Consider the following 14,738-nt stretch of genomic DNA (forward strand, 5'->3'; position numbering starts at 1 on the left):
GGGTAGATAGAAACTATTTGCGCTGGTTGGCGAGTCTAGGACTAGGGGACATAGCCTAAAAATTAGAGCCAGGACTTTCAGGAGTGAAGTTAGGAAACACTTCTACACGCAGAGGGTAGTAGAAGTTTGGAACTCTCTTCCGCAAACGGCGCTTGATGCTAGCTCAATTGTTAATTTTAAATCTGAGATTGATAGATTTTTGTTAACCAAAGGTATTAAGGGATATGGGGCTAAGGTGGGTATATGGAGTTAGGTCACAGATCAGCCATGATCTCCTTGAATGGCGGAACAGGCTATGTTTCTATTAAGCTTTTGACCTCAAGTATTAAATTAAAATCGAAACTTAAAAGTTAAGTCAATGGAAACTTGTGCATCTTGGTTTTATGTTGGTTGAACTGTGTAAAGTATGGCCTACCAACAGAGCCCAATAAAATCTTGGTGTGTTTAATGTAGTCAATATTATATTCAAGTTGCCAGAGCAATGGCTTATGGACCAGAATCTTAAAGTAATGATGATTGAATAGTGAATGACCTTTTATGCTGAAATCCCAGAAAATAGAAATAGGTGATGTGGGAAGGAGAGAATAGGATATAGAAACAAACTGGGTTAGGGTAGAGTCAATGAAAAGGAGTTAGAATGGGGGCAGGAGTGCAAGGTAGAGTAGAATTGAAATGCACCATTTAGAATGGAACAGGCATGTTAAATTTTTAATTCCTTTATCTTAGTAAAGATCATTGGTCTGTATTTTTTATTCAGCTGCTGCTTATGGGCTCCCATAAACACTACCAGCTGAAAACTGCCGCTTTTGTTTCTTTCATTTTCAACATCCTACACATCAAATTGAAATCTCTAACCAGTGGACCTTACGCATTACAATGTCCATTTGTCACAGCTTCTGGCCGAGTGCAGTGGGCTAAAAGTCTGTCAAGCAGGAAATATTGATTTTTTTAAAAAAAAGAAAATCTTGGCTTCACCTGATTATCGCTGAGGGACATAGCAGGAGTAGCATTACAGTGAGCACACAATTCCTGTCATGAAAACTGAGCGCGCTCCGGAGAAAAGCACTCTGGTTGGGACAAGAGGAGTTATCTCTACTACTGGTTATATTGCCACGTAGAGGAGAGAATGACCTGCTGCTAGAGAGAAGGGGATTGGACGTTTGCTGGTAGCTCCAACTTAAGGGGGCCCAACAGGTCAAAAATCACACAACAATGGCAGTAACACCGCTTTCTAATACAATTACTAACAGGAATATCCACCCTGCTGTTTCCCATTTTCCTTTTCTTTCCTGGTGCTGATGATCCCTAACCTATTTTAAACTGCAACCATTGCTTCATATTTAGATAAGGTTGCAATAGATTCTTTGTAAAAAAAAATGTTCTCACATTTGCAAACGACGTTATGAACTGCTCTTTCTCTAGTACCTTTGTAGCACATGAAGATGAGAGGAGGGAATGCCAATCATTCTTTTCACAATTGCAAATTCCTCTTGCCTTCAGTGTTGTACATGTGGAGAGCAGTCTTAACGGTTTGTGATCTGTAATGTTCATCAGCGGTATTTTTTACTGTGGCTAATGAAGATCCAAAATAATGGTTGGAAACACCTGGAATATTCAGCACTAAAAGAAAACATTTAAATCAAGAAAAAACATTGAGCATGTTCTCACTGGATAAGAGAAGGTTGAGAGATGATATGATTGCTGTTTTTAGGATTCTAAAGGGACTAAATAATGTAGACCAATGCAAGCTGTTTCACTTTGTCCAGAAAAGTTGAATCAGAGGACACGGGCTGCCCTTGAATGGGGATAAATTCAAAATTAATCTGCGGAAACAATATTTCAGTGAGCGAATGGTCAATCTATGGTACAGAGTCCCTTGGGAGATGGTGGAAGCAGTTAGTATTGATTCATTAAATGCAAATTAGATAGATTATTTCAGAAAATAACATTTTGGGATATAGTATATGAATAATTTGAGACACGATATGTGGTAAGTGTAGCATGCTTGGGAGAAAAAAGGTGACTTTGGACCTATGGGGGGAAAAATTGGATAGGGCCTATTTTTGGGCGGGGGTAGCACGATCCGCTATTATCCCGCACCCAATGGCCCCTGCGCAGGCAGGACGAGACTTTCGGCAGACCTGAGGACTTACCTGTAATCTAGTCATAGAGTCATAGAGTTATACAGCACGGATAGAGGCCCTTCGGCCCATCGTGGCCGCGCCGGCCATCAAGCCCAGTCTACTCTAATCCCATAGTCCAGCATTTGGTCCGTAGCCTTGTATGCTATGGCATTTCAAGTGCTCATCCAAATGCTTCTTGAATGTTGTGAGGGTTCCTGCCTCCACAACCCTCTCAGGCAGTGAGTTCCAGACTCCAACCACCCTCTGGGTGAAAAAGTTCTTTCTCAAATCCCCTCTAAACCTCCCGCCTTTTACCTTGAATCTATGCCCCCTTGTTATAGAACCCTCAACGAAGGGAAAAAGCTCCTTAGTATCCATCCTATCTGTGCCCCTCATAATTTTGTACACCTCAATCATGTCCCCCCTCAGCCTCCTCTGCTCCAAGGAAAACAAACCCAATCTTCCCAGTCTCTCTTCATAGCTGAAGCGCTCCAGCCCTGGTAACATCCTGGTGAATCTCCTCTGCACCCTCTCCAAAGCGATCACATCCTTCCTGTAGTGCGGCGACCAGAACTGCACACAGTACTCCAGCTGTGGCCTGACCAGTGTTTTATACAGCTCCATCATAACCTCCTTGCTCTTATATTCTCTGCCTCGGCTAATAAAGGCAAGTATCCCATATGCCTTCTTTACCACCTTATCTACCTGTTCCACCGCCTTCAGGGATCTGTGAACTTGCACACCAAGATCCCTCTGACCCTCTGTCTTGCCTAGGGTCTTCCCATTCATTGTGTATTCCCTTGCCTTGTTAGTCCCTCCAAAGTGCATCACCTCGCACTTTTCCGGGTTAAATTCCATTTGCCACTGTTCCGCCCATCTGACCAACCCATCTATATCGTCCTGCAGACTGAGGGTATCCTCCTCGCTATTTACCACCCTACCAATTTTTGTATCATCAGCGAACTTACTGATCATACCTTTTACATTCATATCCAAGTCGTTAATGTAGACCACAAACAGCAAGGGCCCCAGCACAGATCCCTGTGGTACCCCACTGGCCACAGGCTTCCAGTCACAAAAACAACCTTCGACCATCACCCTCTGCCTTCTGCCACTAAGCCAGTTTTGTATCCAAAGTGCCAAGGCACCCTGGATTCCATGGGCTCGTACCTTCTTGACCAGTCTCCTGTGGGGGACTTTATCGAAGGCCTTACGGAAATCCATGTATACCACATCCACTGCGTTACCCTCATCCACACGCCTAGTCACCCCCTCAAAAAATTCAATCAAATTAGTCAGACATGATCTTCCCTTGACAAAGCCATGTTGACTATCCCTGATTAATCCTTGCTTCTCCAAGTGGAGACTAATTTTGTCCTTCAGAATTTTTTCCAATAATTTTCCTACCACTGATGTTAGGCTCACTGGCCTGTAGTTCCCCGGTTTTTCCCTACTCCCCTTCTTGAATAATGGTATTACATTAGCGGTTCTCCAGTCCTCTGGCACATCCCCTGTGGCCAGAGAGGTTCTGAATATATGTGTTAGAGTGTTGGAAATCAGCACTGAGCGAGGATTCCATGCAATTCGCGCTTCCCACCAGCAGGGGGAGCTCCAATCTCTTAAAGGCAGGCTGTCTGTTGGAAATCTCTTAAAGGTAGCTGGTAGGTGTTATTTGCTGAAAATAACAGTCTGCTGTCTGCACGGAGTCTGAACGGAGATCAGACATCGCACATGTAAAGCACAGATGCAGGTCACGTCCCTATGTTTACAAACTGATGAGTTATGTTAAAACATTGAATAAAGGTTGCGCACCACTAAATCCCACATCCTCCAATCTGCATGCCAGACTTCACCAATCTGCCGATCTGAGTTTATGCCAGGCCTGTGAGAGCATGTGCACCAAGGTTCTCTGCTGATGCACCAGAGGTCTTGATGCAAGAGGTGGATGGAAGGAGAGACATCCTATATCCACAGTGGGGGCGGGGGGGCGGCAAGAGGCCCTCCAGACATATACCCAAAAGGCAGTGGGAGGGGCTGGAGAGGACGCAGTCAATGCCAGGAGCGCAGCATCATGAACATGAATGCACTGCAGGAAGAAATTCAATGCTTTGACATGAATGGTCAAGGTGAGTGAGGTCAACTGTCAAGTGGCGTCTCCTACTGACTGCACCACTAGCCACATCCACTGCTCCACGCACTACAGCCCCATCACCCACCTACCAACAAACTCTTTCCATCAGTAATCAACTCTTCCAATCAGATGCTTCCTCTCACCCTCACACATTACCACTGTTGCAAGCTGCCCACCCACAGCTCACAGGCCACATATACTGGCAGCTATTCAATCATGACAGGCAAATCACCCAGACACACGCCCCACTTTCTTGCAGGAGAAGGTAGCGCATATCAGGAGGCAGCGGCATTCATCCCCTCGAGACTGTTCAGCCATTCAATGAGATCATGGTGGACCTGTGACCTAACTCCATATACCCGTTTTAGCTCCATATCCGTTAATATCCTTGGTTCACAGAAATCTATCAATCTCAGATTTAGAATTCACAATTGAGCTAGCATCAACTGCTGTTTGCAGAAGAGATTTGCAAACTTCTCCCACCCTTTGCATGTAGAAGCATTTCCTAACTTCACTCCTGCACGTCCTGGCTCTAAATGTTAGGCTATGTCTCCTAGTCCTAGTATTCAAGCATAGGAGACCTCCAAAAACAGTTACAAATGTCTCGGCAGCCAAAAGCAATAATTCAGCCACTAACCTGTAAATCCTGCATGGTACCTTTTAAATAGCGCTGGTGGGGGTCCACCAGGCAGTCTAAGAAACGTTCGGATGGTCGGGATTAAAACTGCGCGTTGAGTTAAACGTTAGACACCATTTTGGGACTTATCACTTTAAATCAGCATTGCACACTGATTATATCCAGCATCTCCTTACTTTACATGCTTCCGGCATTCGTTATCTGCACCTGCACTAACTCCTATACCAAGATAGCGTCCGGCACACGGCACGCTGGAAACGTGCATGCACAGCCAAGACGCCACCTTGGCACTTCGAAAGGCCCAATTTAACGCCCATGGTTCCCAATGCTCTCCACCACTGGGGTTTTTCTCTTATCATGTCTGGCTCTGTTGTAGACTATTTGATAAAGATTGATTGCTATGATTAGACAACAACTCCATTATCATTGTATCATGTGACTACCAGGATGGTAGAAGGCGAACTAGATGGACCTTGGTCTTTTCTCGTCTGGCAATTCCTATGTTCCTAATTATCACTGTATAGAGAAACTCCTTTCTGTCATTCATAATCCACTGTTAATTAAAGGTGTAGAGATGAAGGAGATTAGGTCCCCCCCCCACATGTCTACACCAATCTAGAGTTGCATTTTTCAGTAACGATGTACACCATCTCATTCATCATTATTAATCAGCTCCTTACAGATCCTCCGCAATGAATCTTTTGTTCATTCTAGCTGAGATGCAGTTGCTCATTTGTTAATTTTCACGGGACTTTATTTATTATGGGCTCTTGATGACATTCTTTGTCAACTAGGATACCATGTTTGCAAAATGTGTTGAAATAATGGAGATGGAAGACTCGGCTTCTTAGTTACAAGCAATTTAAATCTTGAATCCTACTGGAACAACACTGACACATTCAATAACTGATCACTTGGTCCTATCTGACTATTTGTCACATGTGATTGAAGGCCTTTCCAGCTGCTGAATCCAACAGCCAATCACTGTCAGTAGGAATATCAGATTATTGTCATATAGATAAAGCAATGACACTAACTTAACAGCATTCAGTGTCAATGTAATTTGAAAAGTTAAAATTGTTGATTAGTCATTTAGCGATGTTAAATTAAATAATTGTTTAAATCTTTTGAGATTACAAGTTTTTGAAACTCACTTTGGCTATTAAATTTGATGCAAATGGCATAATCTTGTGTCATATAGAAATGGTAAATGAATCCTTGAAATTTTTAAAATGTTATTACCTAAATGGACAACTAAATAAATTACCAACTATTTTGTAGCCTCTTTGCCTAATTTTATAATAATCTTTTTATTTTATTCTGCATTTCCTCTGGGCATAAAGAGTAGCCTTTGTTAAAATACAACAGTACAAATTATTAATTTTTTAGTGGAAACAGTTGTTTTCACAATAAACTTTCTAATGCATGCCCTAAAACCTGGCAGTGCAATTATTGGGGCTATTTGGTTTGGGCTTGTTTTTTGGGCCTAGAGATGCATGAGTGGCCACCGCCTGAACCGAGAGGCCAGAGGATCGATGCAAATTGGTCCTCAGGCCTCGTCAACATACTCTGCCCGAGCTGCCAGCACTGGTTATGCCTCCACAGGCAGCTCGCCCTAGCGAAGACATCAAAATCGAGCTGCCTGCCTCACCAATGGCAACCTTCAGGTAAGTCCTGAGAGGGAGGATTGGAGCAGGCTACGGGGTTAGGGGATCTCGACTTCTTTTAAACTTAGTTGTCGTTGGCGGCTGCAGGGGCTGCTGAAGTGATTTTGACTAATTTTGAAAAGAGGTCATTTAACAGGCATTGGGCCCCTAATTTACATATTGCAGGGTCTTAAAAGCCTGTTAAAGTATCTGCCCGGGGACGCCTAGAAAAAGGGCCCCACAGATTTAGCAGTGGGACCAATGCCTGAACAGGTTGGGCGCAGGCCACCCACTACTAAATTGGTATGCTTTGCGCCTGTTTTACGTCCAAAAAATGGGTACAGCACATACCAATTTTTATGCCATTGAGTTTTAACCCTAGCAATTTTTGTATTATTTAGCTACTAGCATCATAATATTATGAATACTCTGTCTACCAATGGTGAAAGGGAGAAGTCCAGTCTGCTCACCTTCTGCTCTTGGCTGGAATCAATGGCCATTCTTACAATTAACAAAGAGAGGACGTCACCACATTACGAATTTAGAGTGAGATGTAAAATCCATTCAATACTTTTCTATGCACTCTAAAATGTTTCAGGGAGCATTTACACTACAAGTTTAAAATAGGTGCAAAGCAGTTTTGGCTTTGCACCAACACTAAACTTGGAATGTAAATCAGGTATTAAGGCCTGAATTGATTTCAAAGCAAAATGGAGTTCATTCCATTTTTCTCCAGTGTCAGGTTGGGTTCCGACTCCAGATTTAGGCTGCATTTCCACTATCACTGCAATGTTGGTGTAAAGCAAAACTGCTTTGCATTGATGCTGTGATTGTTGTGTAAATGTACCCTAAGTCTGTTAAAAAGCATTAAAGTGTGCTATCCAAATATTTTCATCAGTAATGGTGACTCCAGCCATTTCAATTAGATCAACCATGAATTGTTGATTGATAATACAACTAAAATGGCCGCTTATGCCATTTTTATATATCTCTAGGGGTTCCGCTAATCTCCCAGTGAAGTTACAGCAGGAGAGCAGGACATTCCCTGCAAAAGTTCAGGGCCCAATGATCTTGCTTCAGCCAATTAATGCAAAGGGATTTAGCAGGTGACAATAATGGGCCATAAATTGCTCACCTGAGGACGCCATTCATCAATGGTGTCCTCTCTCTCCGCCGGCGAATCCAGGAAGCAAGTTCACGAGCCTGCATCATGAACTTGCTCCCATTGGTTCACCGGCAGTTTGATGGGTCTGAATTAAAGGGCCACGCTACACTACAATCAATAAAATCATCAAACATTCATAAACTTACTCACTGCCCAGCTGGGATGAAGATACTTATGCCACCAAAAGGTACGCTGGAAAATACCAGCCCTACACTATTTTTTAAAAGCACGCTGACTGTTAATGACTGTGAAACAACAACATTTTAAAAATGTGGAATATTATATTACTCTTATTTTAATTTTTTGATTAAATTTTTTTTTTAAATAAAAAATTTTTAAAAAATGTTTACTTTTAACTTCTGTAAGTTTCATTTCATTAAATCATTTGCTTGGCTTTTGATAAGATATGTTAAATTTTTATTTGAACTAACATACAGAAGTTTACTTTAAATGAATGATTGCTACTTGCCTGCTTGTGGGCGGGACTTCTCTTCTTGACAGATTCTGTGGGCGTGGCTTCCATTCCCACAGTCTCTATCGGATCCGAATGAACCTGTGCTGAATTCACAGTGTTGAACTTAAAAAAATATTGAAGAGTGAGCAAATGGTCGTCAGAGACCATGAGGTAAGTTTCTTCATGGTGTTTGTCCGCTGGATGTCCGGACAGCCTTGCCACGCCGGTCGGAGCAAGTTCCAGCCCAATAGTCTCCTTTTTGTTTTAATTTTAATATTTTTCCTCTCTTTGACAATTTTCTCCCCTTCCCCTGTCCCGAATCCTTGCTACCATTCCATTCCACATGCACCAGTCACTCTCAAGGACCTCACTCAGTAGCTATTCTTCACCTGTGAGCCCCGAGAGTGAGTGTCAATGTCAGCAGGCTCTTTGACCACTGTGAGCGTCACCGCTGAGCCCATTCCTGTCTTTACTCAATGTACGCTGAATAACTTAGGGGGACTGAGATCAATCATAGTGTCTCTACCATCACCCCAAACTGAGACCTCATAACTCGGCACAGACCAGAGACTGAACGATGGACCTTCCCTGTCTGTGTGGCTCACCTAATCACTGCCCTAATGAACCATCAGGACAGCAGTTAGTGCCTCTCTAACAATGCACTGGGCTTTAATTGTCTATTTTAGCATGCACTGTTTATAGTTTCTTCACTAAGAGAAAATAGCAAAACCACAAAATGCCCTTTAGAACACAGTCCTCATTATATGTTTTTCGAGTGGAATGCAAAGACAGTTTAATAGAGAGGGTCAAATATATTGGTAACAACCTTTTTCCACCTATTGGTTTTCTAATGGAGAAGGATTGAAACAGTTCTGCTGATATGCACAGAAACACCAACCTGATTTTTTTCCTGTGTATATAATGCTACGCCAATTGGTTGATGCCAAAGCAACTACGTCATCGGATTGTTTCAGCGTGTTGGAGCAGCAAGTTTTACTCATCCTCGTTATCAAATTGTTTCAATTCACAGATATTGATGAGTGCGCCCAAAATAAGCACTACTGTCGAGAGAATACCATCTGTGTGAACAGTGTGGGATCCTACACCTGCATCTGCAAAATGGGTTATATTAAAGTTGATGACTACTCCTGTACAGGTAAGAATATGTTAATAAGTGCTATAATCCAGAATTTCAAACCACATCTTCTGCTTATCATTTTGATTTGGTCATTGTCTATCATAATGATATTGTAAGCTTAAAATTCTGAACCTTTTACATTATCACATAATAGAATCACACAGCACAGGAGGCCATTCAGCCCATCATGTCTATGTAAGACCTATCTCTTTGTAAGACCTATCCAAATCAGTCCCAAATTATGAACCAATCCTTTAATTATATAGATTGGTGCATATGCTGATATCATGTGTAAGGGTTACCAGTATTGCCAACAATTGCAATTTTGTTAACTATTTATTGACTGCATACTGTTGGGGATAATTTTCACTTTAGGTGGTGGCAGAAAGCTGGCAGTTGCAGATCAGTTATGCGCCTTGCTTAATCTTCTTTTCCATTGGCGTCATTGTAATTTTAAAAATATATGTATGTTAGGTGATATTCATCTTTCGGATGAGCTGTTAAACCCGAGGGCCCATCCGCCCTCTGAGGTGGATGTAAAAGATCCCATGGCCCTGCTTTGAAGAAGAGCAGGGGAGTTCTCCCCCGATGTCCTGGCCAATATTTATCCCTCAACCAACATCACTAAAACAGATTTTCTGGTCATTATCACATTGCTCCTTGTGGGACCATGCTGTGTGCAAATTGGTTGCTGCATTTTCTACATTACAACAGTGACTTCACTTCAAAAGTACTTCAATGGTTGTAAAGCACTTTGGGACATCCTGAGGTGGTGAAAGGCGCTATATAAATGCAAGTCTTTCTTTCTTTGATATAGTCAGGTCAGGAGGCAGCTACATGTTGGCAAAATATTTATCTGTGACTAACAGATCTCCCCTAATCACTCACGGTCAATTGGAGGTCGTTCTGTTGCAAGGAGCGGGGAAGGATGCAAATTCTAACCGAAAGAGTTAGAAATGTGTCTGGAAGCAGTTATGTAAGATTGGTTCCTGTAAAATAAATCAATAAATAATAATTTTCCTCACCTACTCCAGGTAGATAAACAAGGAAATTTGTGCCCCTCACATATACCAGTTAAATAATTTTTTCTGTGCATGTAAACTGGAGAAGGTTGGCTCAAGAGGGTGGGGGGAGGGGAAGATGTGGCTGAGGACCATAATGTATAATTCTTTTGCTCAGTAGGTTGGTGTAGGGACAGGGCAAAGCCACATTATGTCCAATTGATTTTCATAATTAGAGAGAATAGAGAGGGACCTAGGGAACCCAGGCATCTAAACCCAAGCCTAAACATTAGATATAAAAACCAAATCAGAGTAATATTCCAGGGAAAAAAGTGAGCAAAGTGATTGGGGTGGTAGGAGGAATATACCTCTAGGACAGTAAAAAACACATTTTAATAAACATAAATTGCATAATCAACCCCTTGTATATATACATAACTTTTGTGTCAAAAAATGCTTCACAAAATGCTGACCAAGTACCTTGCTTCAATGTTTTTACACACAAAAAAATGGTTACGTTCACTGCTCCTTAAAATGATTTCCCCAGCTGTTGTTCCTATCAGTGTTTTTCCACTGTTGGATGTGAAGGGAAGCAGTACGTCTTAGAAACAGCAAGTCATGGCATGCTCTGTGAATGTCCAATGTTGCAGCCAATCTAAGAAAAAATATATGGGCACAAATTCACACAGGGAATTATAGCCTGCTATCTTGTTAAGTCTCTTCAGCTGATATTGAAGGTTTTGGGAAGCCACCATGAACTCAAGCCCTAGGCTGCGACAGAGAAGCACACGCTTCTGAAGAAAAACGTTGTTAGATTTATTTTAGCTATAGGTAGGTTTAATCAACTAACTGTCAATTTTGTATTTTTTTTTCAATATCCTTATTTTGCTACAAACCTTAATTTTAATGGCAAGTTTGTCAGTTTAGTAAGAGTAACAGTTGTGTGGACTTTCAACAAATATCTGGAGCAATTTCACCAGTTCACCTTTTTTTATTGATAGTGCTTGCTGACTGTTTATTGTTGACAGTTGCTTTCATATGGTAAGTTTTCATTGGAAGTTTGTGTACTGCTTTGACTGCTTATGATTGGTATCTTCCCCACCCATTTAGTTGCTGCTTTATGAATATGAAATTTCAGCCAATAAAGTGCTACTGTGATACAGAAACTTTCATGAGTTCAAAGAACGATGTTGGAAATGCCATTCTAGAAGCATGATGGAGAAAATGTACACTAGACAAAAGACTATTTACAAATGTACCAATGGATGGTATTGCTTACAGTGAATCGGGCAGTCTACTTTATATGATGATAGGAGCACTACATCATGTAACACACAATGTGTAATATAGTTGATCTCCCGTGCATCGCTCATAGACAAAAACAATTCTTCTCTCTGTTTCTGTGCTACTTTCCCACTCATTGATTATTTGTGTTGCTCTCTGTGTCTCTGTCTTGTCTTCCATTCTATCTATCTCTGTATGGCTGTCACACACATTTCTCACAGTAGTATTTGTATCACTGTGTCCAACTTCTTTTCTCATAGTTTTTGTAAGCTTTCCCCCCTCCTCGGTTCTACATGCCTCAGTGTCACTGCTCAACTTTGCACTCACCTCTTCCACCATTTCTTGTTCAAATTCTTTCAGTCTAGTTTTCACTCTGCCTACAGTACTGAGGCCACCCTGGTCATAGTCACCAATGATATCCTTTTTGACTGCGATTTTGATGTGCTATCTCTCCTTCCCATCTTCAATCTATCTATGGCTTTTGGCACAGTCGACCACGGTCTCCTCTGCAGTCCAGTTCTGTGGGATTGCCTCTCTCCATTCTACTCTATCTCTGATCATCCATAGTTTCCTGTTTTATGCTTTCAAATGCCTGTTTAGTTGCACTTCAGTGATGTGAATGGAGATAAGGGGTTGTGGGCCGCACTCAGCAATTCAGTGTATCAGAAATTCTCTCTGACTAGCAGTTCAAAATCATGAAACGCGTGAATAAAGGGCTCAAGAACATGTACAGGTATACAGTCCCCAACACTTACACCGTCCCCGATTATCCTGGAAAGCTGCCTATATTGAGCAAATGGCGCTAGCCATTTCCTATTACCATAGGTGTCAATTGCAAAGGCGCCGCTTCAACCATATTGAGTGCGCCGGCTATTTCGGGCAGTTCGGCAGCTGTTCACACCTCGTTAAAATGCGATCACCTGTCATTATGTCCTGCGGTAGTTGTATTGCATTCGTCTGCTGTCGCAGCAGGCTTGGCTTGATCTATTCCCCAAATCTAAGCCATTGCAAGAGAAAGCGACAGGCATTTTTAAAAGGGCAATCCCCCCTTCATTCTTTGTAATTAAGTTTGATAATGATTCTGGCACCCAAGTCCAGACGATTGAACTTTTAATGACTGATTGATCTTAATGAAATCAACCCCTTATAACACTTTCTCTCTCTCTCATTGTCAGTTTTTGCGGGAATAGCTATAAGGAGTTTATGCGGATCGTTATTCAAGCTTCGTCAATTTCACACCCAGTGCCTAGCGGGGTTGTAAAAAATTTTAATTAAACTTTTATTGGGGTCAAAATGGGAGCCCTGCAATAATATCAAGATCATTGGCATTTCCGAATGATGGAAATGTAAAACCTTTTTGCCTCGGCACAAAAAAAGTCAGTTCCGACAATGCATTTGTTAGAATTCCCTTTCCTTATTTATTGAGCATAGATAACCAGTTGGAGCAAAAGTGGAGAGTCTCCGTGCAAGGGGCCACTTCCTAACCGCTACTTCAGATAATCGCTGCCATTCCACTTGTAAATTCTGCTTAAATTGATCAAACCCAATACACCGCGTGCTGCGGGCAAATCGCGTTCGCACGAATGTGCCTGCTATAAACGGTGGGGCTGTGGGGTAGAGTTTCCGCTTTGGGCGCAATCAGGAAATTGGGGCCAAAATGCACTTGAAATTGCACTGGTTAGGTTACAGTTGAAGTTTCTGCTAAAATTTATTTGCATAATCACAAATGTAAAATCTTTCATGAACCAGTGCAATCGGGCATCGAAATAGAATGTAATTGTTTCTTTTTATCTGCTAAAAAGAATTCCTGGATGTATTTAAGAGTGGTAACCTGCTGCAGTTTTACTAATTTAGCTGAAAATGGGTTTATCACCAAATATAAGCATTTTTAATAAGAGTGTCCAGTCCTCCACTTGTGAGTAACCAGATTTAAAATCACTGAAAATGACTTTAAAAGAACTATACTGAACCATTTAATGGTTTCATTGGTATACACTAGTCAGTTTCTTAGCCAATTAAATATTTTTTGATATGAGAAATCTTTTAAAACGTGCCTAAGCACCTAAGAAAATGAGCGCAATTTAAAGAGCCTTCCCTAGCCAGCTCAATCGGCAGAATCTTGCAGGGACAGTGGCCAGTTTGTGGGCAGGGCCTGATCCAGGCGAATCGAATGTTGAACCACAGAAAACACAAGCATAAGTGGTTTTGGGCGTAACTCACATGCGTTTAAAATCCCCTGATCTTTTGCACTGGTTCGGCCGATTCCACCCGGATTGCGCTGATATTACAGGCGGAAACTCTATTTTCCCCCCTCCCCCATGTATCTAAAACATTTAGGCTTATTCCAAAATTAAAATAAACACCAATCGCATTTCTATCAAATCTTAGGATCTTGGAAAAATGCAGGGATTACAAGGAATAACTGGGCAGGTAGGCCACAGTTTGGGTAGAAGCTGGTTCTGCCAGGTCTCCGCCCCTCCAGAAGTGGGGAAGGTATTTCCTGCATCCACCCTCCACTGTGTAGACATCATCAAAAGAGGTGGGACTCGTGGGATGATCTATTACAGTTCGAAAAGAAGCAACTCTGAATGCTGACAATTTTCATTACAGCCTCCACATATATCAATCTGTCAACCTGGATTTAAATGAGAGCAATACTTTGAGTGGAAGCATTCTGTGTGAAGTATTCCCCATAAATATTGTAAAACTAACTGTTTTTTAAATTTCTACAAATTGCAAAGAGAAATTTCAAAATGTTCTCAGGACTGGGCAGCCTGAGGAAGACCTGCCATACTCAATCTCCTGACTGTTAAAGCGCCCCTCCGCTGATCTATGCAGCAAGTCCATTAGTGGTTGGCTGTCATTCTGTTGAATTCGGATCAGCATCCTTCACCAGTTCTGGAAGCTGATCTTGGCATCTCGATACCATTAAAAACTGTTACCAGCTGGGAAGTGGCATGCTGAGTAGGCATCTGTTGTGAACACATATGGCTTCAACCACAGTACACTCTGTCGACAGGCACCTCCATGTCTTTCATATTATAGTAATGTGTAGGCTTGGCACTGTTGAAACATTAATCGTTATCGAAGTAAGACATCATTGATGCAAATGGGAATAGGACATAAAGTCGCTCAGTTTGAAATGTTGCATCAGAAATT

The 14,738-nt window shown here is 41.8% G+C and overlaps 1 protein-coding gene across 1 annotated transcript in view; it reads left to right on the forward strand.

Annotated features, from left to right (window-relative positions):
- Positions 1-14,738, forward strand: part of LOC137334605 (protein kinase C-binding protein NELL2-like) — a 169,715-nt gene that overhangs the window by 63,055 nt on the left and 91,922 nt on the right. Inside the window, exon 13 of the mRNA XM_067999417.1 lies at positions 9,187-9,312. Within this exon, the coding sequence (XP_067855518.1) occupies positions 9,187-9,312 (126 nt within the window). The remainder of the gene's footprint in view (positions 1-9,186; positions 9,313-14,738) is intronic.

The sequence above is a fragment of the Heptranchias perlo genome, chromosome 18 (assembly GCF_035084215.1).
Source record: "Heptranchias perlo isolate sHepPer1 chromosome 18, sHepPer1.hap1, whole genome shotgun sequence".
In the NCBI taxonomy this organism is placed as follows: domain Eukaryota; kingdom Metazoa; phylum Chordata; class Chondrichthyes; order Hexanchiformes; family Hexanchidae; genus Heptranchias; species Heptranchias perlo.